Source organism: Dromaius novaehollandiae, chromosome 10, assembly GCF_036370855.1.
Source record: "Dromaius novaehollandiae isolate bDroNov1 chromosome 10, bDroNov1.hap1, whole genome shotgun sequence".
Taxonomy (NCBI): domain Eukaryota; kingdom Metazoa; phylum Chordata; class Aves; order Casuariiformes; family Dromaiidae; genus Dromaius; species Dromaius novaehollandiae.
The window spans coordinates 17,118,234-17,145,971 of record NC_088107.1 but is presented as its reverse complement, the minus strand read 5'-3'; the positions used below and the strand labels follow the sequence as shown (position 1 = coordinate 17,145,971).

The window sequence follows — 27,738 nt, the reverse complement described above, 5'->3', positions numbered from 1 at the left end:
ATAAAATGGGCAAGATTTCTCCTCGTTTTCCCATAATGAGGATGATATTTGGCAAATGCAGCAGTTACTGATGCTAAAATACGGATAGGTGACAAAGGATTGCATAGTATCAAAATCAGACACGAATGGAAGTAGTTTTATGACAGTGAACTTCCATCTGTTTAAAAATACTAATGTTCTCTCCCTTTCCAAACTATATTTTTTGATACTGTATTAAGAAAGAGCTCTATATAAATATAGATTAATAATTTATAAAATTTATATAAAATATAAATTTTCTGTAGCAGTGACATTTCTAGAGAAAAGGGATTTAATTATAAGCATAATGCAACTCGAACTTCAGTTTGTTTCATTTTGCTATTTCATGATTTCCCTGTGAGAAAGTTCTGTGATGCTGGAAATACAAGATATAACTGAGCACAGGCAGTATTTTGTTGAATGTTGGTTTAGTGGATTTTCTTTTTTCTTCTGTGATCATTTAATTTTGTGCCATACACATGCTTCAATACTTAAAAATGATTGGAGTAGTTTATCTATAACCTGCTTATTGGTAGCATGTTACTAGGCTGTGAAAATGCGGTCCTTCAGTACAGGAAGAGAGACTTGTCCAAAGCCTTTTTTTATTATTATTTCATGCCCCAAGCAGCCATGTCACTCCAGGTTCACACTGCTGTTGAATAACTTCAGAATATTTAGCACTTTAAGATAGACCTTGTGTAATACCTAAACCTTATATAATACCTTAGTTATTCCAAAAATTGGGCTGTTCCTTGAAATGTGTTTTTGTTCGGATCCTGGCACAGTCACTTGGCCTTGTATTCAAAATTGCTGCATTAGCTGAATTCCCAGACCCTGACCTGCTTGAGGTTGATGCCTGGAGGAAGATTTTCAAGAGTGCCTTTTCTCAGGATAAAAGAAAAAACAGAAAACTGTCTCACATTCTCTACTGCTGGACAGTAGTATTGGCAGGACAGTAAGAAAAAGGGAGTAATACTGTTGCTGCAGTGCATTATTCCAGATGTGAACAGGAGGGAAAGCTATAAACAGGAAAATGTATTTCTGACCATCAACTTTCTACTGTTACTGCACCAGCATTCTTGGAGTAGGTACAAAACATACTTTATTCCTTGAACACCACAAGATTAAAATGTGCAGTATTTTTTATTGTGAGCTTTAAGAAGAGTGCTTCTCATCATTTAATAAAATACCTCTAAGTCTTCTTTAAAAATAAGAAATAACTGAAGGGCTTTTGTCATTTGCAGCATGGCATTTCAAAAGTTCTTTCCCTTTATACTACGAGTCATGTAAAAGGAATGTCTCAAGCAAAAAAAAGGAAAAAAAAATCAACAGGCAATACACTTTATAGTGAATTTAACCTTTCAAAATAGCTAGAGATGTAACAGTGAATTAACATCCTAGAGGTTCCACGGTTTGAAAAAAATCTTTTGTAAAAACAAGGAAACAATAACCAAAACAGGATTAAGATGAAATGGTTCCTTACAGCCTCACATTTCCATGATTATATGTAAAGAAAGGCTCTTATATATACTGTTTGTTAAACTTACAGGACTAAAATCTTAACAACTCTCACATTTCTGACTGAAAGGTAAGCCTCTGTACTTCACCCTACCAAAGAGTTAGCCACAGAAACCCCCAAACACCACATTTCAGAATTTAGAATTAAAAACTGGCATTGCTTCTTTCAACCACACAGCTTAGATGAGAAAATTATGGAAATGCAAGAAATGGCAACAATCATCCATCATTAATGAAGTTAACAAATTCTTCAAATCAAGTTCCCAAGCATTAAAAAGTAGACTAGCAGGATATTTAAGAAAGAATGTCAAATATGTTCCACAGCTCCTGAAAGAGAAAAAGAAATGCCAAAAGGAAGGGATTTCTTTAACTTTTTTCCTGCTTTGAAATTTATGGTGAAATATTCTTCCCCTGTATAGAGCCTAAACAGAAGTGTTTTGCATGAGGGAACTGCCGTGGTGTTGGGGCAGGGCGTTTCAGTCCCGCGTGCAGCACAGAGCCCTCCACTGCTGCTGACACTGCCCCCAGCACTGGTGCCAGCTCACAGGTTTTGGTTGTTATGAAGTACGCCCTGAGCAAGCTTCCCGGGCGCGCTTCTGCGCAGTCCGCCGCCATCTCACATCCTCCCTCTGCCGCAGGGTAAGGTCACGAGCGGAGCTAGCAGCTCGCTACTTCAGGCCCTCCGGGTAACGGCAACATGGCATCCAGGGCGGTCTCCAGCCGTCACGCTGGATCCCACCCAGCAGAGCATGCTTCAGAATAGCCAAGCACAGGCTGCTGTGGGTAACTGGTGGTATTTAAGCTACGGAAAACGTTGATGAAGGCTGCAATAACATAACAAAAAACAACTCCCCCCTCCTTCAGATACCCACTCTGTATGGTAATAGCTGGTAATGTAGGTAATAGTTACTTGCCCTTTTATGGGTAATAATATTAGTTTAAAAATTTATGCATGAATTAGGGCATAGTTAGGAAGTTAAACTAGGGAAAAGAATACTAAAGTTAAACTTAACTACATATATTTCGGTAATGTAGTCTACCTGCCTTGAATGTATATCTTACCATGCAGTGTGTATATTATGTGCAAGAATAAATAGATTCATATACCTGTGTATGAATTTTAGAAGTAGAATCTTTACACAGGATATGGAATTTTAAAAAATACCTCAATCTACAAATATGCTGAAATGAAACAGATTATAAATCTTACTGTGTTGTTGTCCACAGGGTAAAACATCAAGTAGAATACTTAGGTCTGAAAGAAAATATTCGAGTAAGAAGAGCTGGCTACGCCTACAGACGGGTCTTCAAGAAGTTTTTGCAGAGGTAGGGTGATACTCATTTTGAAATATCACAGCACAGTGGTTTACATGATGAGGAGGAAAACAAAAAGCTGCAAGCTTTGAATATTTCTCATCTCCTATTTATCTTCTCCCTTTTCCCATTTACCTATGCTCAGGATCCAAGCTCTGCAGAGATTTAATTTTTTTTCTTTTTAAACTAACTTGTCTTTGAAAGTCTTTCACTTTTCTGTAAATTTGCTTAAGGCCTCAGCTCTTCTTGTATTTGTTATAAGGGTTCTTCAAAGGTAAAAAGAATTAAACATAGGAGAAAGCAAACTTAAGAGTTGAGCTGCATACACTGGAATCTGAATGTCTAGCTGCTAACCTTTGTTTAAAATGTCGCTGCTGTAGTTCTCCAACCTTTTCTTCCCTACGACAGAGGATGGGTGAAGAAATGTATGCCTGCCTTTCAACCACTCCAGTGCACAGAGTAATATATTAGCTTAAATTGCTCATGTTATATCCTTATGCTGGTGTTCAAGCAGCTGGGAACAATAACAACTCAGACCACTGCAGCTGTTCACTGAGTGAAAACAAGTCAGAGCTCTGTGACACCAAATATCTTTTCAGTGTCTTAGGAACAGCTGTTGGAATGGATTAACTACCCAGTAATTGCTACTGAAACACTCTTAAATGAAAGCAATTTCAAGATTTATACAACATTTAACTTTTGTTTTTGAAAATTGAGATATATAGCTAATTACTGCTAAAACTGGGATGCTACATGACAAATGAGCTTTTGTTGGAAGTCTTTGTGTTACATTTGAGAATTAAAAACAAAGCAATTAGTTGTTTCAAAGAATAGAGTATGATTCATCAGGCAGGACAGAACAAAGCCACTGAAAATACTTTATGATTATATGAGTGTTTTAATCATCTGGTAATAGACCTAAAATATTTTAAGGTATGGAACTCAATTTTCTAATGTGGAACAATTCCTAATCTTTTTTTCTTCACCATCTTCAAACCCAGTTATATAAACATAAATGTGCTTCAGATTGCATTACCCTACTAGAATACAATTGCTGAGACACAGTAACAAATGAATAATGAGTATTAAATCTAGCCTCCATAACTGTTGAACATTGATTATGCATGACAGCCATGCAGTTCTGGAAATCTCCCTGAGAGATCTGCACAGAGCAAGCTGCATGCTACTTCAGAAAGGTGAATATATTTCTATATTTCTCTTCATCTGCAGAGATCCACAGGCAACTGAAACCATTCTCTATTGAATTTAGATCTTGTTTTGAATCAATCTTGTTAAATTTAACATTTCATGAGTAAAACTCTTGCTGCAACCTTTCCATTCGCAGTTCTCTAGCGCCCAGATCGAGCTCTGTTCTGACACCGTGAGTCAGTGTGAGTAGAAGTGGGCTGCGGCATGGATGGACAGGAAATGCATGCTTGTACAGTTGTTTTCATTGGGAGTTCCTTGGCAGCTCATAAGTGGACGTTTACAGTCTGAATAGACTTTTATGTCTGAAATTTACATTTGCATGCAAAAAGCCAGTCACTGAAAAGGCCTGTGTGTTTTAAAGCGTAACCAATCCAAAAGCTGAACTCCATATACCCATATTTAGGCATATGACCTAACTGCTTACTATGAGTTTATAATGGATAAAATGCTTCTGAAAAAATTCCAACTCCTGACTGCCAAACAAAAAAGTTAAGAACGTACTTGGTACTTGTGCCAAAATCCCTCTGCAAACTCAAATTACATGTAACCTTGAAAAACCTAGATATATGGATATTGACATGACCCAGTTTAGAGGACAACATTAATTATAATCAAGTATGCACAAATACATTGGAGGAAAGTGCTATTTCTAAATGGCAGTGAATTCACACATTATTGAATATTTAACTGTAGAATTGTGGAAGGCTTAATTGATGCATGTTATAGAATAATCTACTGCTTCTTCCCTTTAGACTTCTCAGTCTCTTAGTAAGATGTATAAAAATATTTTGAATTTATAAGAAAAGGAGAATTTCAAGTCTATTCTTATTTGGTACCTGCAAACTCTATTTATATTAAAAGGTTTAAAGTCATATCTTGTTTTAAGTCATTATTTTATTTCCTCCTTTTGGAACACGTAGGGTAGAATTTGTAGCATGCCGAAATGTAGTGTAAAATTCTGTTGTGTGGAAGCTGTCACAGCTTTGATGGTCTGTATTAACTTCAGCTCCCTTAAATTCAGATTTGCTTAGACCTGCTTATACAACTCTACTGTTGAATGTACATGATGATCCTGAAAAAGAGGTTGTTAAATAAGCTGCGAGTTACTTTAACTTACAACCCCTCACACTCCTTTGCATCTATCCATGATAATGATAAAGTATATAAATATATAAATGTATCTGTAATTATAGATTACATATAATGTGCTTATATATATAAGATGGTGTAGGAGATGCTTTATTACACCATTATGCACACTACCTGAACATTTGATAACTAGAGTTGAACAAAACAACAGATGCTTTTGAATCCTGTTGGACTGTTCACAAGTTAGCCTTATACTCTTCTCATGTACTTGCTAGTCAGAAATGTTTGGAGTAGTTTCAACAAATAATGTATATATTATGACTTATTGCGATCTATTTCTTTTTAACCATTTGCTATTTTTCTTTGCATAGTATTCTTATCTAAGTTGCATGACACTTTCTGCTCCCTGGCTGGATAACACTTCAGACATGACAAACATGAATAATGAACATCCCCCTGAATGAATTTTCTAACAACTCCCTGTGTGATTTTGAGAACATTTGCATTAATACTTAGGAGCTGCCTAAGTCTTCCTGAAAAATAGGAACTTGGGAATCGCAACAAACTGAATCTATACCTTATTGCTTTTTTCATTAGTTGGATAGTTTTACTAATAAGCATGATTTAGTTTATTTCACTCAAATACACTTAAGGCATTATGAAAGAAAAGTGTCAAGAGTGGAGCACAGAAAGGATTTTGGGGAAAAATTTGCCACAAATTTATCTTTTCTTCACTCATTCGCAAAGGCCCTGGAATAGTTGCTTCTAGAGAAGCTGCTTGCCCCAGTCATGCTAAGGCAGCTAACGGTTGTCAGTGCTCATCAGCAGACTCACCAGGAGCAGTGGAACAGGAAAGCTTTGTACATACAGCCTGCTCCTTCCAAAAGCCCAAGTTAAGCCTGAAAAAGTGGGCGTTTAAAAGCAGCTGTAATCTGGCATCCACCTCATTTCCAAGGCTTACGGAGAACACCATGAGACAGAACTGCTCACCTCAACCTCTCAAACACGTCCACTATCACAGCACCTCCCTGCCTTGTGTCATGGCCCATTCCCAGTGCTCCCTCTGGACAGCACCGACATCGCAGCTTCTTCCCTCCTGTAGCACAAGCCAAGCTGAAGGCTTCCTGGGAAAAGGCCAACGGCTCAGAGCAGACCAACTGTTGTCCACAGATGGGTTAGGAGCATAAGCTGGCCACTTGCTTGGAAACACAAAAGGCCTTTGTAAGAACAAGGGGACAGAGCAGGGTTTAATGGGAAACTGACCCCATGCTTGGGAAGGAATCAGTGAAATGACAAGCATGGAGGTACTTAACACTGGTCTATAAACCATTGCTAGTAAATATCCTTGCCCTGGATTTAGGAGAGCACAGCAATCAAAACTTTCTGTAATTAACTACTGCAGTCATGAGGTAATAACTCAGCATCTGGAAATGGAGTATCCCGGGCACTGTTGCCCTTCTCCTTACAGTTGTTTAGTCTTGCTAAAGAGCACCTTAAAATTGTGCATCTTCTGTAAGTCCTTCTGTTTCTCTAAGTTCTGCCAGATGGTCAGACCCCCAAGGGTAATACTAAGTCAGTGGTATTCTGCTGCTGCTTTGTGATGCCAAGTTTTAATCTCTCTTCTTTGGTTGTTCAGATATGCCATTCTGACCAAAGCAACCTGGCCTTCCTGGAAAGGAGACGAGAAACAAGGAGTTCTCCACCTGCTCCAGTCAGTCAACATGGATCCTGACCAGTATCAACTTGGGAAATCTAAAGTCTTCATCAAAGCTCCAGAGTCTGTAAGTGTGGCAGGATACGAGTCTTTAAATGTGACACTGCTTTGCTGAAATGAAAGGCCTGCCTACTCAGAAGTTCTGCATGAGATCTGCTAGGGTGGGGGAAATATCAAAATATAAGAAGTCAGGCTGCTCATCAGGCAGTGCCTTGACACCGTGGGTGCAGCAGGGGTTCTAGGCACTTGTATAATGGGTACAGCACGAAATCCTACATGATTGTGATGCTATTTGACACAAGGAACATTAAATGCTTCAGAAAGACAAGATGGGATATGAAGATGTTTCAGTGTAAGGTGGCGCATATCCCATCTTGTCTTCCTGATGCATTTAATGACACAGAGTCATCAGAGACATCCATGGAGGAATATCATGGCATGAAAATAGATCTATGACCATTAGTTCAAGAAGGAAAATGGGTCTTCTCAGTACAAGAACTACTGATGGAAATAGGAGAACAGCCCCCAAATATAAGGGAACGTTTTGCATTATTGAATAACTCGACCTTAGAGAATGACTGAAATAAACTCCCATTCAAAGAAAACACTAGGGGGCCATCACAAGGCTCTTTGTATTCTGTAGCTGCTAAACTGCACAAAGTCTGTTGGAAAAAAAATTTCTTATGCCACTATTCAGGAAAGTTGACAAGGAAAATATATATTCTGTTCAGAAGGATTTATTCCTCATTGTTTCAGAAGCAATCAGGCTTTTAGATTCTTAGATCCATGCTCTGTTGGCAGAACAGGAAATTCCAGTCTAGGATTGATTCAACTTAGTCATTGCAAGCAACACACCTTAGCTAGACAACTATGAGGAAGTGTGAGGTTCCTTTGCCTTCTTCCATAGCACAGGGCATGGTTTATATCTTAAGATCATTGGGGAGTTTTGTCCTACAAAGTTGATGCAATAGCCTGGGACATCACTAATGTCTTTGATATCTTCTTGTGATGTTACAGATGTGACTTAGTTCTTTACTGTTGACCTCAAGTTTGTTACAAGGTAGTGGCAAGTACAAGCTCTGGTCAAATATCTGTGTAGACTAATCTGGATTAGCTAGTTTCTTGTAATTGCAAGGGAACAGAATTGGTAACTCAAGTGGCATCTTCTAGTCCTATGTTAATTTTCTTACACTATAGCAAAGCTAATTTTCTCATTTTCACTATGAAATTATGTTGCATCCATGCTATTCATTGCAGTTTGTTGCAGGCCCAATACAATGTTTGAGAGATTAACAATTAAAGACAACACTAAAATGATTTTTGTGTGATTGTCTTTCCCAGTGCTATGCTATCTTATGGGTAAGTCCAGAATTTTAAAGTATTTTTTCAATTTTATGTAATAAATCGTCAGCTAACCATCAGATTTTTCAGCAGCCATGTTTTCCAATGGGGTAAGGCTTATTCCTGTTTTTTCAAAGACTAAAGTGAACAAGTTTGTTACTGCCTGTCTTTAATAGCTGAACAGTTTAAGTGCTCATCAGGCAGTGCCTTGATGCCGTGGGTGCATCACCCACATTGATGGGATCTAGTTTTTCCTCGCCCTGAAGTGGCCAAAATCTAAATCTGCTCTACCCCAACATCATATGCTAATTACTAGGTTGTCTCCAAGAGAAGGAAATCATGTTTCCCATTCATCTTGAAACTTTTCCACTTCCTGCTAAGAAAAGAATTCATCAGGCCAAGGAGAGGGAATGTGGCCTTTATCTTTTTGGTTAGGGAATTTTACTGGAGAGGACAATTATGTACCCAGGACTGTTTGTGCATTTGTGTGCACATAAAGTTTTATTGGGGAACATGGCACAACCAAGCAAGCAGGAAAAGCAGTTTCGAACATAGGTGCCATAGTTCTCACGGAGTCTTGCTTTTATTATATAGACTTTCTTTGGCTCTGCCTCCCTGGGAGTACTAAATTTATATTAATGTGCTTTAGGCTGCTGAAGGGGTGCTAATTACCTTGTGTTATACGTTGTATGAGAAACATCTTTCCATTTTGGAACACAGTATCAGAGATTGGATCATTTAATGTTTAATCCCACATCACTCCTTATAACAATCCTTTCAGTGGTGGCCAGTGGAGAGTATGTTGGGTCCTCCCATTCTAATGCATTTCTGTAACACTATGTCCCAGTTGCCTTTAAATGCCACTTAATAGCATTTCTGCGAGTTTTACTGAAGGGCAGTTCTGCCATTTAAGACAACCTGGCACTGACTGAAAAGAGTAAATTTATTTTTGTTGCACTTCCATTTCAATTTAAATTAAATGCATGTTTTCAATTACTATATACTGTTTCTTTCAAAATGTATTTTTTTGAAAAGACATGAAATTAATTTTTAAGAGAAGACTAAAATTAGTTTGGGGCTTTTTTTTTTTTTTAAGTTCAAAAACATTTTTTAGTACTATGAATTTTACATTCTAAAGCTTACTTTATATTTTTTGTACAAAAGACAAATAGCTTTCACCTTATTACTAAAGTATTGGCCAAGGTCATATTACTTTTGAGGAAAATGAACCTTTAGATGGTAAATTAAGATTTTTCTTTCCCTCAGTAGAGAGCAAAGCACCTGTTACTGCCAGTAGGATGAAAAAATACTTGATTTGATTTGCTCAGAGGAAATGTTAGAGGAAGCTGTATAATAAATACATATTTGTAAAAATAATTTATCCAGTATTTGTATTTTATAACTTATCTTTTACTGAACTATGTTTTTAACTTGATGTTTTCATTGGACTTCATTAAGTGTCATTCTGATGACCTTTTGCAATGAGATTTTGCAGTTAGCATGCATTACTGTTAGGAAAGATTAAATGGCACATGTTCACAAGAGACACCATCAGTATTGTTACTGTAACCTGAATTGCACCGATTAAGGGCTCGATTATGGCCCTCAGTGAAGCAGAGTACATTTTTGTACCAGGAGGACTCAGGCTGCATGCTGAAATCCTATCTACTGCTTGCATGTTTATGAAGGGATTTTTATAAGCTTTCTGTAGCTGGCAACTGTTCATTTAACTGTGAAGTAAGGTTTTACAGGTGGCAGACAGGAGGCTTTATTATTTACATTTCAATCAAACACCTGAAAAAATAACTCGGCACAAGAGCAAGTGAGGTCTTGTGGAAATGGTTTGCCCTAGATCTAGTTTCCTTTTAAGATCAATATGAGCAACACTATTTTTCTAGATTTGCATGTTTTAAGACAGCAAATTGAACGATGCCCAAGTCTCCTTCTTAATATACTTGTTTTAATTAATTTTTATCTCTTGAAAGCTAACAGTAAAATGCTTATATTTAACACACAGTAGAGGGAAATAAACAACAGTCAAGTCAGCAGACTGTGAGGTAATACCATAATTGTTAGCCAAGTGCTTGTGCTGCTGAAGAAACAAGAAATTCTCTTTTTTTAAGCTAAACACAGTATGTAAAAGGCTAAGGTGAAATACGCTGTATCCTACAGTAATTATAAAATTGTTCTAATGCATTAAACTTGCATATATTTCAGTAGACCTGGCAAGTTCTCAAAAACTAAGGAGTGCACTTCAATTTCACTTTTAATAAATCAACATTTCTTCTTGAATTCCCCCAACATTAGATTCACATCTCGTTATATCATAGCAAAATATAAGGTCCGATTGTAAAGATTGCAGCCAGCCTGCAAACTCAACTGCTGGAGAACAGAGCAAATGGACATGCCACTATGAAATTCAGACAAGGAAGGAAGTGGCACGTGATTTCAGTGCGTTACTGTGCTATGTGTGGCACTGATCCTCTTACTACATGCTCAGGTTCTGACAGAGGAATGGGAATTTTTGAGAATATGGTGAGCTGGAGATGGAGACTGTAGGGATGCCCACTGGTTAACCTTGAGGTACAGCAGTAGTACTTCAGGGAAGACCCATAGTCTTCCTGCAAAATGTGCTATCAGGGTTGGTGGGCAGACTGGTATAAGCCAGGACAATTCAAGCTTCAGAGCTCTCTCTCAAATATGTTTCCTTGACATTCTGATCTTGGACTCCTTGGTTGTAGTAGAGGCAACAGCTTGGGTCTAGACTGAAATACACTGGGAAGTTGAAAGTAAAATATGGCCTTTTCCCCAACTTTCCTTTCTTGTAAAATGCTTGATCCACTGTACCGTTTCTTTGTGCAGCTATTTTTGTTGGAAGAGATGAGAGAAAGGAAGTATGATGGGTATGCCCGGGCCATCCAGAAGGCATGGAGGAAGTATGTGGCCAGAAAAAAATATGTACAAATGAGAGAAGAAGGTAGGTCCTCACTTTTGATGACAGATATTTCACATGTGATTCCAGAAATAGAAAGTGTGCTACAAGAGATGAAGGAAATAGCTCCCTCTCTGTAGAGCAAACCATTGCACTGCAGATGGGGAATGCACTGGGAATGACTGCAAGCTGTTAGACCCTGAGGTGCCACTGCTGAGGTTGGCTGTTCTACACTGTGCTCTGCATGCCTGGGTTTCTTGGTACTTCACTCTCAAAACAAAGCTAGAGCAGGTAGGAAAGACCAGGAATTTTCAAGGGGAAGTGAAAATTAGTGCTTCCCACAGTTATACAGGAGCTAGATGGCCTGGGGATGATACAAACCAATACAAACACTGTAATGCCTAATTATTTTCCTGGTAGATGGTGAGATACCTGTTTAACAGCTCAGTTTTTGAAGTATGAATGAACAACATTGTGGGTTTGGAAGAGCTGACCTTTAATTTCCAACAGCAAATACCGAGTCAGAATTTCCATAGTTCCCAAAGTGCTCCTGATTCATCAGGACTGCTGAGCCTGCCATCAGTATATTTCAGTAGGAATGGATTTAAAATCCCATGGCTCCTTATATAAAGGATTACCAGTTTCTTGCTGTTTTCTCCAGATTATAAACAATTTGGTTATCACTTCTTCCCCAATAGTTCTCCTTCAAACCGTTAGCACTTTCAGAGCATGAGTTTAGAAAATTATATAGTAAATATTACAAATCACTATTTTTTGTATTTAAGCTTCTGATCTATTGCTGAACAAGAAAGAGAGAAGACGAAACAGCATTAACAGGAATTTTATGGGAGATTACATAGGCATGGAGGACCATCCAGAGCTACGCCAGTTTGTGGGCAAACGGGAGAAGATTGATTTTGCAGATACCGTCACTAAATATGATAGGCGGTTTAAGGTAGGATTTAGAACATCACCCGGTAATCATCAGTTCTGCTAGGGAGTTATACAGCTGTCTTTTTGCTATCCTATATAACAAACTCTGTGACACTAGTGTCATACCACCTGAGACACTAGCTTGACCAAATACCATCTTTAACCTAAAAGACATGTGACACTTGGCACAGGGAAGCAATTACACCCTCTTGATCTGAACATTGCCATTTTGAACCCTGTTGTCCCAGCACAAAGGGCTTATGGGACTCATTGGGCAGAAAGTTATATTTACTAGAAAATGGGGAGCATGACTACTTTTTAGCCCAGTGTAGTCTGACTCTCAGGTCATGTGATTGTTCACATTGTTATTTTCCTACTCAAAGCAAAGCCAATGACCTTGCCCCAAATCACAGTGCTTTATATATCTTTCGTGTAGCTGTACGACGTTAGGGAGTTGATGTCTGTATAGCTATATATTTTCAAACAATTTTGTATTTCAGGGTGTAAAGCGAGATCTTGTCCTCACTCCAAAGTGCATATACCTGATTGGGCGTGAAAAGATAAAGCAGGGTCCAGAGAAAGGCCAAGTGAAGGAAGTCTTAAAGCGGAGGATGGAAATGGAGAGAATTCTTTCTGTTTCTCTAAGGTCAGTACCTTGAAAACATCTTTCCATTAACAGAGAAGTTTATGTAGGGCAGGGGAAGTAAACCAACTGATGAAGGCTGTTTCATGAGCTGTATCAATTAAATTTTGTACATAAGCCAAACTGAAGCTGTCACTCCCAGTCTTTTTTAAGTGTGCTATAGGAATAGATGTTTATGTTTACAGCCAATACATGAACATTTTCTGACTAGTTGTTAAAATGGCTCACTTACGCTAGGTCTCACTTCTCTGGTGTGTCCTCCAAAATATATTCTGTGAAGGCTGTTTTTCACCATGATAATTGGTGCAAGGAGGTTCTAGTGCATTTTGGCTCAAGCTTGTATCCCATAAGTAATTCTTGATTCTATGCAAGTACATCTTGTGCAAGTCCATCACTTCCTAAGAGGATGTTTTCTCTCTGGCTGGCTATTCGAACTTTTTATTTCTATTGGATTTCTCATCATTTCTGCTGACTCAATGTCAAACCAGTCCCAGATTGCAGGAAGTATCTGGGGTTTCTACAAAGAGCTGAGAGAGAAACCCAGTTAGGTAAGTAAAACCAGGAAGAAACTTCCCACAAGACATGTATTCTTGTCTACATCACTTTATCCCTTTGAAAAGGGGACAAAGTCTGTTGATACCTTTGTATCTGTTGTTGCAGTTAATCAGAGCTGGCAGCTGAATGTAATTTAATATAACGGGAATGCAGATCCAGCCTCGTAAGGCAATGAGTATACTTTAAATGTTGAAATCAGAAAGTGAAGTCAGAAATCTTCTCACAGATATTTTACAGTGCTTAAAAAATGGCAGATTTCACATTTCTGCCCAGTTTTTAACTCAGCCATTTCAGGATGAGGAAGTCTGCAAAGCGTGTCAGCACCCACAATGACTTTTTTTTTTTTTTTTTTTTTTTTTAAAGCCGGTGGTTTATTTACCATACACCTTTATAACAAAAGTTGCAACAGCAAGCAACTGTAGTAGATCTAGGTTAAAAATGAGAGTGAAACCTGTCATTTTATTGCTCCAAGATTGGACTGCGTGCTGTGCAAATCTTGAACAGATTGCAGCCAGACACTCACATTGGGTCTGTAGCATTCCAACAGCATAGTCGCATTGAGTCAGCTAAAGGGACGGCTGTCTGCCAAGTTAGTGAAAGCTGTTACACTCCTCTCACATGTAAATAACAGTTCAGCAAGACTTCTTGAAGTAAAACCAAATGTGCTTGGTTCTGAAGAAATATGTATATTGTATTATGTCTAAAAATGTTTTAAGCTTACTTTATTGCTATTACTGTGTTGTAAAAACCATTGGTTCTTGTATATGCTGGAAGTAGATTCAGGACTGCATCCTATCAAGTTGTCTAGATATCTCAAAAAAGTCCCAAAAAAACAAAACCAAGGGGCACAAGAGGGCTTTTCTGTGTTTTCGGGTTAGTAGGGGCTGAGTTCAAAATGGGTCTTACTCAAGGAATATCTTCACTCTGCATTGAGGCAGCATAATAGTAATACAGCACTGCCCGTAGAAGCTACAAAAGTTCTGCTTCACTGGAATCTGAGATAAAATTCTCAGTGGCAAGTGCTAGGGCTTGTAACATTAAACAGTCTTTTAAACTAGTAGAACAGAATGAAACCTTTATTGGTGGCATATATTGCCAACTACGTATTTCTGAGAAAGCAGTTTTTCAGACATGTCAGATTCCAAACAAAAATTGTATTAGCTCTAACTTGCATTCTCTTCTAAGTGTGTTCTCAAAACTGTGGTTTATTCTCCCTATGGTTTAAAATTTTTACATCTCTAAGATAATTGATTTCTGACTGGTTTTGAAAGGAATCTCAAAACCCTTGTCTTAGAGGGAAACAATTGAAGTAAGATTCTTCATGAGCTTATCCAGGATGGTTTTTAGCTAGTGTCTGTATTGCAGCCTGGAAGTTTCATAACAAGTTGAAGTTTCATATTCTTGCTTGTACTGTTTTTTAGCTAATACCATATCTTAAGTAGATTAATATAAAATAAAAAATTGCATTTTTAAATGGAAGGGGGAGAGAAGATAACGGGGTTCTTACATTGCTATCTAAACAATAACTGTCTCTCAAGAAACCCATGCACAGTGTATGGATGCAAACTTGGATATATACAAGAAAGGCAGAATAATTAACAGCACTGACATGTGTTAACATCAAGTAATGCTATATAATAACTTATATTACTAAAGGAATTGCAGTTTAATGCACTCAGGTTGGAATCTGTCCAAGGTATCGAGTATGACAACCTTCACTCTTATGGAAACATTCTTGTGTTTTTAGTAGCAATGAATTACTGAGCTTTATAGTTCATCTGATAAGCAGCGACACAGACCATCCTAATGGTATTGTTAAGTCAGGCTTCTTGCCAAGTCAACAAAAATAATACTGCTGATGGGGTAACATTTAATGGGGTTCTTGGGCTTTTCTTACAGGTCTCCTTCAGAGCCCTGCTGAGGCTCTAGCTTTGCTTGACTTGAGGTGGTAGGCAAGAAGGTCATGCTTCTCTGTTTTCATAGATCTCTCATTGCTGTTTTAAATATGTTTAGGTACTTTAATGTAATTAGGTAAGTTCATAGTTTCATGCATCCTTTCCTAGAATGATCCCAGCAGTTTAGAGTTTGAAAGGATATATGAAGTGCAATGGTGGTGGTTAAACTTTTAGAAAAAATAGGTAGTAGTACAACTCATAGTTTACCTAATATGTTAGGTAGGTTAGAACTGTAACTTTCTATCTGGTGGCAAAAGCACCTCTGGTAGATAAAGTTATCCTTAAATCTGCATAAAGTAAATGAAAAGATACTCACAGTTTCTAGAGAAAATCATTGCCTACAGCAGTCAGATGAAAAGTGATGACTGAAGGGCTGGTCTTGGTTGCCCCTTTCAGATTTAAAGAGTCAGCAATCAGGCACACCTGCTGGTAGAGCATGCTCCAAGGGGGAAGCCGTTAATTGCTAGGTGATTAGAAAACACTGTGTGGGTGAATAGACTTAATTGTGTCTGTGATAGAAGGCAGCTCCTTTCTGAGCTGAAACTTCTGTCAGTTCCTTATGTGCTACAATTAGCTTGCTTTTGAGTTACAGTGGAATGCTGAAATAATGCACATATGGATTTGTATTAGATATCAATGCCTTCTCCCTGTGATTTATTGCTGTGCAAACCATTAAAAGAAGTTGTTCCTCAGTGAAAGTTATGCAACTTTGGCTTTCCCTTCACCTGGCTGTAAAAAGAGCTGGTTTTCCACAGCCTTGACCTCTACAGTGCAGATGTTGACACTCTGAATGATGTGCTAGTGGCAAGTTTTTAGTATGCATTTGTTCAGAAAAAAAACTCTGAAATCACTTCTTAATAAATGTTAATTCTAAATGCAACAGGATCTGTAAGGTCCATTTCTCCAAAGAGAAATGCAAACTGAGATTGCCTCTTTTGCTTAGGTGATGTCTAACATGCTGAAAGAAATTGCAGTGGTAAAATAATATTTTCTAATGTTAGTAATGGCAGCAGAAGATGAGATAGAAGCAAAAAGGTAACAAAGCAACACCCTCACACGGTTCATTTAAAAATAGTGTACGAGTTTCAACTTCTAGAAGAAACTGCAGCCCAAGGATGTTAGTAAGAGTCAAAGTGCGAATCCAAACATAACACACAAATGTGCGACTTCTTCATCTGTGCTATCTACTAACCATTAGCATGTGCTGTGCTGGGGAGGGGAGGTGCTTGCTGAAGGGAGGAACCTCACTATATAATTTCCTCTTAAATAGCTCTTGAGTAAAACAATTGTGGGATTCTTTTTTTTGAGTCTGAGAAGCTGTGGAGGAAGTGGCTACAAATCATTCTGGCAACCACCCCTTCCTCAGTCACAGTTAGGGTAGTTTAGTGGCCTATTTGTGTCTTGCTTTCTTTCTCTTACTTTCAGCTTTTTTCTTTCTTTCTTTCTTTCTTTTTTTTTTTTTAAAGAAAACATATATATCTTGTAACCATCTCACAGATGGTTTTTATATGCACAGGAGTAGGGTAGAATTAGTCCACTATTACAACAAATAATAATTTGCCCAACTGCACTGACAAAATAGCAGAGAAACTTTGGCTTCAGTCTCCCTGCAGTGGGAATATTTAACAATATCTAACTATGTTTCTTTTGTCATTAAATGACAGATTGAGATAGAGGCCTAATTTCAATGTTGATGCAGACTACCATTGTCAACAGTATGACTAATCATTATTTATACTCGATTTTTGGGAAAGTGTCATGTTTTGTCCTAGGTTTAAGCACGTCTCAGCTCAGCACAATTGTCAGAAGTCCTGCACTGCCCCTTCCCCCTGCCATACATGTTTCCTACCCCTAGCACTAGCTAGTGCTCAGGTGGCTGCCTTGGGACCTGGATCAGAGAAACTGAAAAGCAAGAAATGCTGAAAATTAATCTACAGGAAAAGGTGGCGGGGGTCGGAGTGGGGTGGGGGGAAATGTCCTAGCACTAGGGAAGGAACAGAAATGCATATGGGGGAAAAAAGGGGTGAGGAGCAGAGATGGGAAGGCAGTCCCTTCTGACAGCATGACAACTTCAAATTGATTTGAACTGATCATGAAATTGCACATGAAGTTAGAGATTTCATGCCCCATCAGTGCAAACGTGGGGGCTGCCCACAGGGCAGTCCCCTGTCCCAGCACTATGCCCCCACCATGCTCCTGGGTCTCATCGAGCACTGTCCTCCCACATAGTGACCTGCTTCTACAAGCTGATACTATGGGACCCTGACCCAGCAGCAAAAAAAAACAAACAAACAAAAACAGTTAGTTTACTGTGGCATCAGCAATTTGAACCGAGCATCTTTTGCTTGCTTGCTATTGGAGTGAGGAAGAAAAAGGGGGGGGGGAGGGGGGCGGCGGGGAACGACCCATGGCCAGGCAAAGCAGAGCCTCCTTGCACAGAGGCATCACATTACACTGTATGAGTTATAATAAAAAGAACTCTATTTTCAGGTCTTGCAAGCTTATTTAGTAAGCTTGGTTATACCTTGCTGTAGAGCATATGCAGAAGCAGAGAGGTACCAATGTAGTTATAGCTGGGAAGTAAGCCAACATGCTGTTAAAAGGAAGAATGATGCACATGTAAACAATTACAAGCCTGCTGGAACAACAGTAATACTGGCTAAGGCTCATGAAAGCAATGGTTTTACTGTGGGGACTCTGGCAGGGCACAGATCAGTCTTGCAAAGTACTGGAATGTGAATAGCAATTTATGTGAAGTGGTTTGCAATATCTTCAGCAAGTATGAATAAGAGTTGAGCCAAGACTGACAGTGGAACTAACTACCCAACAGGTGTATTTTCTGGACTGTGTAAAACCATTGCAAGGGAAAGCCAATGGAGAGCTCAGCACTTTCACTCAGAATTTGCTTGCTTTGTGTTTCAGTCTTATTTTAAGACTAGTATCTCTTGAGTTTCTAAATCATCTCTAATCACATGTTTTGCCATTATTGAAGATATGGACTTTAAATTGTAGCACATGTTCTCATTTTATGATAACACTAATTACATTAAAATGATAAATTAGCATTTGTATCTCTCAAAAAGGATTGTTTTGGGCATTCCATTATCAGCTGCTCAAAAAAAAAAAAAAAGCTTCTGAAAGCAAGGCTTTGTAGTTAATGCTGCTTGGACTTCTTACTTTTTAAAAATTAACTGTGAGTACTCTGGGAATCTCATTATAATGCTGGGTGTATTTGCTGTTCAGATTTTAATCATCTGAATGGTATATGCTTTTTCTTTTCAGTACGCTGCAGGATGACATTTTCATTCTACATGAACAGGAATATGATAGTTTGCTTGAATCAGTCTTCAAAACTGAATTTCTAAGCCTTTTATCAAAACGATACGAAGAGAAAACACAAAGAAAACTACCTCTGAAATTCAGCAATACGTGAGTTATGTTTTTACAATGGGCTTCTAAGAATAATCTTTGCTCTTGCTGCCTAGGCAAAGGAGTGAATGCTAGTTTCTGAGCTCCTGAAACTAAGCTTTGCTGTAGACTAATAGGAGGCAGCACAGTGTAAAATCTAAGTGTGCAAGAAGGCAACCTGACTGCCATAGCTATTCAGAGTCACAGGCTAGGATCCTGCCTGGGCCAGTGGCCGGTTTCTGCTGCCTGTGCGCTGTAAGGCTTCAGGGTAGATGGGCTGCCTTTGGTGTAGCTGAGCTGCTTTCACGCTACTGAAGGAGGCATCGGGCCCAAGGGACTGCAGCTTTGGCGGGCCGCAGAGCAGCCATGCCAGCCTGCCCCACGGCCAGGCCCAGGCTGGTCTCCACGCAGTGAAGGTGCAACCATAGGCCCAGCTCTCCGTCTCTGGGCTGGCTGCTGGGTCCTAGCACGAGAAGGGAGCTGCCCATCCTCTTCAAACTCCTTAACCTTGCCCCAGAGCTGTGGAAACATTATGATGAAGCGTTTGGAAGACAATTCCAGAGTCATAACGTACTAATCTGAAATAACATCTCTTCTGAGGGTTTGGGGGGGGGGGGCGGGGCAGAGGACTGCAGGATGAGAGAGGGCCTGAAGTAGCCTTATTAACTGAATAATTTTGTGCATAATTTTCAGAAACAAGCCCACAAAGCTACAGAATGTTTGATGTCCATTTTAGCTGTAAGGACGTGCTGGAAACTATCCCAACAAACGTGTTTTTGCTAATACTCCTACCCTTTAAGCAGATTAACAACAACAGCAAGCCTGGGATTTGCATGTTTATTTTGTTTCCTTCAAAGAAGTGTAAGAATTATAAATGATAATGGGACGTTATTAGTTTAGTGTTATAATGGCACAGGAGGACAGGGCGAAGTGTGACCCATTCCTGTAGTGTATACGCCTATAGCCTGGGAATCCAAAGCCAGTACCCAGAGTAACTGTTTTTGTTCAGGTAAAATGTAATGTATTACACTTCTGGGGTCTTGCCCAAAACAAATCATGGGTTCATTAGCTTGTATCTAGTTACAATACAGAGCAGATAGTGTGGAAATACTAGGAAAGAGTATACAAATGTGAGGGGAAAAAAAAAAACTCCTCCAAATTAGGAAGATTCAAGTATATATGCAAGAATGTACACTCCCAGAACATGCATAAAACCCACTCCTAAAGTATATATAGGTCATCTAATAGCATATACAGAAGACTGTTTAGGAATGGAGTGCTTACTAGCTCGCTGCTGCAGAGGCAGTGCCTGAATCTGCATGATGGCAGACACAGCTGTTGCTCAGATCTTTGCAAATTTTCCCCCAAAGCTCACTACATGTGTCTCCATCCTTTCCAGAGCATCTCAACTTCCTTTGAGTGGCTCTGCTGGGAAAATTAAAAGCATCAGTAAAGTATAACCTTTAAAAAAAAAAAAAGCATGAAACAGATTTAGTTAGGTGTTTTACATTAGCTTATTTACTCCAGGAATACAGTTTTTCAGTCTTAGAATTATAAATATAAAAAAGGCTGTAAAGCTAAGTTATCTGCTGCTAAGTGATATTGTCCTGATTTTATATGTAAATGCTTTCTGGATTTTTTGCTTATGTTCATGTGCTTATATTAGACTTGAAGTGAAGCTGAAAAAGGAGAATTGGGGGCCCTGGAGCTCTGGCGGTTCTCGTCAAATACAATTTATGCAAGGCCAAGGTGATATAGCCATTCTCAAGCCAAGTAATAAGGTGCTGCAGATCAGCATTGGACCAGGGCTACCAAAGAATTCCCGTAAGTATGAATTTCCTTTAGAAATTAGTGAACGGTTTGGAAATTTAGTGAATGGTTGACTCTTTCTTTCTCTCCTTGCTTGCATCTAGACTCAGCCTGTTTTATTGTTTCTCTGTAACACTGAAAGGAAGATCAAGTTATAGAGCCTAATGATACAACAGATTTCCCTGCTGCTCTGCAGTCTTTCTGGAATTTGTTTCCTTCACTATTATATAGTGACTGGTTCTGAGGTGTCTGAAATTCTTTTCCCTGTGGCAAAAGAAATGTGGTGTTTAGTCATGTGACAGCACAAATAGCACGTTACCAAAGCAGTTTGGGGAAGAGCTCTAAGCTCATGCAGTTCCTCCAGTCTTGCTGATGCAGAAAGGTCTGCATCAGGATAGGACAAGTTGTGATAGGAGGAAAGGTATTTTGGGTCCCATTTACAGCAGCCTTCAGACATTTTAAATTTAAATCATGTGACTGAACTGGGTCACAAAAGGGAGAATATGCCTAAGTCATCCCTGTTGCACTGAAAGCTTGAGCATGACCTGGCTAATAAACACCCTAGGAGGCAGATTCTTTATTCCTGAAGATCAGGCCTGTCTGATCACAGAGGAGATGTCTGGCAGCCAGAAGGCCTTATCTAATGAATTTAATCCAGAAAGGATAACAAAACGTTGCTGGTTTCTCACAGGCCCTACTAGACGGAACCTTACCCAAAGCAGAGGGTGTTCCAGCAGGTCTCAAGGTCAGACATACCCTATGAGAGCTGCACCACCTCCTCCCGGTAAGTCATCTCAGCCTTGGGCAAAAACAAAGTTCCAAATTCAGTCTCTCTCTTTAGTGTTGTCATCTGATATTTTTTCACAGTAAAAATCTCATAGTAAAGCTTTTCAAATACTCTTTGAATGATCCAAACTGAAACATATATATTTGAAAAGGCTTTTCAACTCTGTAGGGATTTAATCAACTATGTTGTTGGAGGTTGGTGACAATCAAACTAGTATTCCATCAGACATGTCCCAGTTGTCATGGACGCTGCCATGTTCAGCCTCTTACTATAAAACACTGAATACAAAACTAACCCCATAGCCTTGTTCACTCTCCTTTTAGGGCAAAATATATACACTCAGCACAGACATAGACAATGGTTAGCAGTGAAATTGCTTTCAGTGCCATAAATAATATGCAAAACAATTTGCAATGCCATTTATGTCTGGCTGTCTCATCCTGTTATATAACAACTTTTGTATAGGCTAAATGCTGAAGCATATCAGCCATGAGTAAGTAGCATATTTTTTTTCTTTTGCATGAGATTGATGTCATTAGGGTGTTTCACTTCTGCCCTTGAAAGATATGATTAATTTAGCCTATGAACTCAGAGGAGAGAACAATATCCCATTGACCCACCATTTCCCAAGTGTTTTTTTTCTTACGCTCCCCAGAGTATTTTTGACAAAGGGTTCTCTTTCAGTCAGCTGCTGTTTATTGAGAAGCACAATACTAAGAGTATGTCAGATGTACAACCAGCCTTGGTCACCAAATTAAACAGGCAACTCCTGATCCGCCTAAGACCTCATAGCAGTATGAGTCAAACTAAGGCATGCATGATCTGCAAGAACTACTTGTTGTAGTGTGGCAAGATATTTAAATTACTGTAGTTAAAGAAGTTGTTAACCAGTCTGCAAACCACTGCTTCTGACTGTTGATAGAGAACACTACTGTGTTCATTCCAAATAGTCATACAGGGTGAATTAGAACAAGGGACGTCTGTTTTAACAGTATCTTCAAAGACTCTTTCAGTAGTTTTACAGCTGCATGAAAAATACAAAAATAACTGGTTAGGTTGAGAGCACCTTGTGATTGTAGACCAAGCCCCAACTTGCCTCATGTTAAAATAGTTTGACCTGCTCCAGTGGATGCCCATACCTGCAGTGTGGCCTTTTATCATCATATATCCCCCCAGGGCTTGTGACAACCGCTGAACAGATGAGTCAACAGAGGGTCCTTATTAGAAGGCTCTGCCTTTTTGTGCAGCAAGACACTGGGCTAACTTTCCTCTCAAGTTACACTACAGATGTTCATGAACCATTGGTACCTCTCTGTGGCCTCCTGGCAGGACAAGTGTAACTACTAAAGTTAAATGCTGTACTGACCCTTATGCATTAAGGTAGCCTGTTTAAAGCATGAGCAGAAATCTTCCACCCAGACCTCAACTCAATTGCCTTATTATATATTATTTTAAAAAAAGAAAAGTAAACCCCTTTTGTAAAATAGCCAGTTAGAGCTGGAAACCGAGATAAAAGACAACTGGTATAAAAGCGTTCCAAAGAGAGCAGCCAGAACTTCCAAGGAGCCTGAGGCAGTTGAGTGATTTGGGCATCTACCACCTTGAAAGGCGCAAACAACAACAGACCTTATCACTACTTAAGGTCTGCCATAGCAGCAAGAGAATGTCAGAAGTGAAGAGTAGCTGCTGAATGCAGCAGGCTTTTCTCTAGTGTCACAATTATGAGTTCTCCTCTCTGCACAGCTATTTATTCTGCTAATTTTCAGCTGGCATAATCACAAGGGAAAAAGATCACCCCACAGCAGTAACCAATCTCATTTTTAATATAAGCATAGCTTCCATTTAATTCAGTGGGAGTTTTAGGAATGCAAAGAATGCAGAATTGAACTTAAACCCTGATCCTGAAAGTAGCTCAAACATGGGTAGGTTTGTTTTAAATTCACTTTAGAGGCCTAGTTTTTTTTTTAAAGCATTTACCTTCATCTTCATCTAGAAAATTCAAACTCATTTTGAGCTATCAAAGTAGGAACAAGTCATTTTTCTTTTTCTTTTTCTTTTTTAAAAAAACTTGCTTGTTAAATAGGCAAATATTTGTATCAACTTTAAAAAAAATCCATCAAGTATTCAGAGAGTTCAAAATTTTAAGCATTTGATCCCTTTTAACTTTAAATAAACAAACAAATATCCAGAGAGCCCAGTAACTCTACATAGCTTCAGATTAAGACCATCCGGATAAAATTTTATGCGTTGTTTTTAAATAGAAGTATGGTGGTTACACATTAGGTAACATTAATGAGGTTGAATTCAGCTGAGAGCTTTGCAAATCCTCTTGCACACTTATAACATTCTAGCCACATGGCTCAAAGTTGAGCAAGAATCTATGAAGTCATGAGTCCAAAATAGATCATCAGTGAACCTGAAACTGTGCATAGGTGAAACTTTAGGATTATAGCTTTATTTTGTTTTTAAGTTCTTTGATAGCTGAGTCTAGCTGACAGCTGAACCACCAACACCGCTGTGTTGACATGTGTTTCTTTACTTCTAGGTCATCATCAAAACGGAGTAATAACTCCCCCACAGTCTGTACTACATTCCCAAGTCCCAGCAAATCAACGGGCCAATCAGAAAAACCTGTACACAAGTATGATCCGACCACCTTTACCACAGCAGCTGTCTGGAGGATCAAGCAGGATTTCAGAGCAACCGGACAGCTTGGATTTCCTCAAAGTACCTGACCAAGGAGCAGCTGGGTAAGATTTTTACATTAAATCAGGAAAAAAAAAAGAGTCAGTTTCTGTAAGTCACTTCACACATTCAAACCATTCATGGCTGATAGTTATGTTGTGTACATAGATGACCAGATTATGCTACTGAGCTGCACTCAAAGGTCACCTCAATCTTCCATAGGATTTCAAAATACATATTCCATCACAGTTCATAAGCCTTTAGGAATGAAGGTGAACCAGTTCCAATAGGTCCAATATTAATTTCCTAACCTTGCATGGTACCTCCCACTTAAGACTATCAAAACACTTGGTGGGCTTTGACTAGGCCTTATATCTCTTCTGGTTTAAAGATCAGTAACAGTAGCTGCCATATGCTCCATGGCCACTGTCAGCCCAGAAACTCTGGCTCATGGTCCTTTTGTTTCAGCCAGCAACTTTGACTCCTGCCTCATACATCACTTCTGTACAGCTCAGTGTTAACTTCAGTGTCAGGCAGTGAGACAGCATTGAATTCATACTCACACTTGACAAAGATGACTGTACTTTTTGTGTCAAATGCAAGATTATTTCAGTCACTCAAACTTCTAAGCTGTAGCTGGGGGTGGGAGAGGAATAATTTTACTGCTGTGGCCAGGTATTTCCCAATAGTCAAGTATCAAAAGCATCAAAACTATCACCAGAATTGGCAGAAAGGAGGAATCGAGATCAGGGGCTTAAGTAGGGAGGGAAACAAAGCTTTGTTCTCAACTCTGAAAGCTGCTGCTCCAGGTGTTGATTGAAAATCCAGAGTAGGGAAAACTTCTGTATATGTTCCCATGCTGTCACTGATCTGTAGATATCATCAGGACAGAAGTTTTCTGTTAAATATATGGGACTTCAGAATGTTAAAGGCCTTACAAAATGTAAAAGGCTTTTAGTGACTAAACAATTTCTACTTTAATTTAGTCCTTTATATTCTGTTTTCTTGTTCATTAGTGGAGTTTTGCTGTAGTGGGAATTTGAATGCCAGTTCATTGTCAAAGACTGCTGCTTATTCAGCAATTTTAGCGAGAAAGATTATTCTTGAATAAGCAGCTTATGTTTCTTCTTGCTGATCACTTCCTAATCATTTCCTATTTGTGCAGTTGAACACTGATGTAACTGTGATTCTCAAAGAAATCACTATTAGTAACAGCTGGATGTCCCAGGGCATATTAAATCAACAAGGAAAATTACATCAGCAGGTAGAAATAAAATCCACCGTAGTAAGGCTTAAATACTTTTCATGGTAATGGTTAGTGCAGACACCATTCTGCAGTCCACAGCTATTCAAGTAAACTCACACATGATGTACACCTCTGCTGCCAGAGAGGGTTCCCCTCTTCCTTGTTAAGTAACAAGCCCTGTGTACATTCAGCTAATCGTCTTTCTTACATCTCTGGGCCAAATGATAGAGAGGGTAGAGACAGGAGGAAATTCAGACCTTTTTCTGCTGGGAACTCTATATTTGCAGCTTCTTAGCAATCTTCATTTCATCCCTCTGTCCCTCTCAGTGTCTCTTCCTCCAAACAGTCTCTCTCCTTCTCTCCTTCCCTCTGACAGATTGTTGTTACCTTCCCCTGCAGCCAGACGGGCCACATAGCCCAGCCCATGGCAGGCAGCCGGCAGCTTCGTGTTGCACCACTGCTCTGACTCACTGCCGAGGCTGAGCCTTCACCGACCACACCAGCTAGAGCCCATGTAGCCTCTGACGGTTATCTAAAGGCCTCAAATAAAAAAGACACTGCTGTATCAGGGATTTTGCCTAAGGGCCCGAGTATGTCAAAGTAAGGTAAAGTAAGTTGTTCTTCCGCCCCAGGAGCGGGCAGTACTCACGTGCCCTGTTAAAGGGGTGGTGTTGTCGCTGCTCACTATAGACAAACACACAACAGTCATGGTACTCTCACACTGAGCTCTTGTGATTCAAGCTCCTAGGCTAGATCATTTTGTCAAACGTGTAACAGCTTGCATTTGGGGTAATCTGGGAAAAGTCACGATTAGGCCAAACATTTGCCCAGTCTCCCCCCACCCCTCTGCTCTCAATAACCCTTTAACATATTTGCCTTTGTTCTGGAATAGTCTTGGTGGGTTAGGTGGAGACACTCAGAGCCCATGGCCATGTGGACCACTGGAGGAGGGGACTTAGAAGCAGCCACAAACCTTTAACTGTATAAAATGCTGTTTTCTATCAGCAGACCCTTAGCTCTCAGTCTACAGCCAAGCACCCACTCATGTCACTGCCAGGGGTCCCTTAGCCCATGGGCTGGGCTAGAAGCTCCTGGTGGCCTAAGCCATCAGTTTTGTCCTTTTGTGTAAACCAGCTTGCTCCAATACTTAACTACAGTACTTACTATGGCTCTTTTATACCTATGACAACAAGATGTGAGCAGTAGACACCTCTTGGAAAACAAACAGTGACTGTATGTGGAACTGATAGATTTTTCAGTATCAGATGTGCACAAGATTTCTAAGCAGGTGCTTTCCAGCTCCTGCATACACAGAGTGAACGTGGTCAGCCCTGCAGCAAAATTAGACAAGAGCATGTTGTCTTCTCCATTGTACTAATAGTAGGCATTTTTCCACTATGCAGCAAATGCTAGCCATAAAGCAACTGTAAGCATATTTAGAACATTTCTCCATTTAAGATTGGTCATCAAATAACAAAGAAAAATGAAATGGTCTACTACTAATTTTGAGAATTCCTCAATTGTCAGCAGGTGCCAGCATTTCTAAACATGCTTGCATCTTTGTGAACTAGCACCTTCCCTTCTTTTAAGAAACGGTCAACTATTCTGATTACATGCCCGGTTGTTCTGTTAGAGCTCTCTCTCTAACATTAGCCTTTTACTTATCTTGAGAACACAGCTCATGTAACAAAAAAAAAAAAACCCAAAAAACCAAAAAAAGACCCACACAACTAAGCCATAAGTCATTGAGATTTCTACCAGACGACTATGAATGACGTATTCATTATTGTAAAAGTGATGCAGCAGCCACCAAATACATAGTGGCATAGTGTCAATCACTCACTCTGTCCTACAGGATAGGAGAAGGGGGGTGGCGGAGGGAAGAGATCAGGTGCATCACACCAGAGCATTAGTTCCTAATGCTATGGGCACACAAAGAAAAAGAAGGCTCATCCCTTTCAGTCTTACTGCCCAAGTTTACAAGCTTGGTTAGCACATATTAATGCTTCTGTTATTTATACATACCATTTTTAAGAGCATTTATGATTGAGATAAACAAAAAAACACTGCAGTATCTTAGGCCAGACAGTAAAGATGTCTTTCTTGTTCTACTGACAGCTGTATACACTCAAAACTGACAGGAAAAAACCCCACAAGCAGCCACAGCAATAGTTTTAACTAGAACAAGCAGGGCTCTGCCATCTAGCCCTTTGCATGGGTTTTGTGGAAGTTGGGCTACTACAGAAAGCCACAAGCAAGAAGGGAGAGTGCTTTGGTAGCAGAGTTGATGATTCTGGGTAAAAGAAAGTAGGAAGGGAAGCAACTGTTTGGGGAAAATTTTTTTTTTTTTTTTTTTTTTGGTTGGTTAAAGTAGTCTGCAGTGTTAGGCAATATGGGTGTTATGCTGGAAAGTCAGAGGCCTGGTTTAAAAAAAAAAAAAAAAAAAGGCTAGTAAAGTTGTTTTTCTAGAACTTACCATTCCAGTAAGTGTCTAGTAAACCTCTCAATCACATCATAGAATAGTTTGTTCCGCTTTCGCTATCTAAAATACAACCTGGGGTATAGGATTTTGCATAGATACG

At 39.3% G+C, this 27,738-nt stretch overlaps 1 protein-coding gene across 3 annotated transcripts in view; it reads left to right on the top strand.

Moving 5' to 3' along the window:
* Window positions 1-27,738, top strand: part of MYO1E (myosin IE) — a 100,203-nt gene that overhangs the window by 68,050 nt on the left and 4,415 nt on the right. For all 3 annotated transcript variants that reach the window (XM_064517454.1, XM_064517455.1, XM_026113345.2), the window contains 9 exons: window positions 2,764-2,862; window positions 6,785-6,929; window positions 11,066-11,180; window positions 11,921-12,090; window positions 12,569-12,714; window positions 18,504-18,650; window positions 20,296-20,453; window positions 21,130-21,222; window positions 23,771-23,975. In XM_064517454.1, coding sequence (XP_064373524.1) covers window positions 2,764-2,862; window positions 6,785-6,929; window positions 11,066-11,180; window positions 11,921-12,090; window positions 12,569-12,714; window positions 18,504-18,650; window positions 20,296-20,453; window positions 21,130-21,222; window positions 23,771-23,975 — 1,278 coding nt within the window. The remainder of the gene's footprint in view (window positions 1-2,763; window positions 2,863-6,784; window positions 6,930-11,065; window positions 11,181-11,920; window positions 12,091-12,568; window positions 12,715-18,503; window positions 18,651-20,295; window positions 20,454-21,129; window positions 21,223-23,770; window positions 23,976-27,738) is intronic.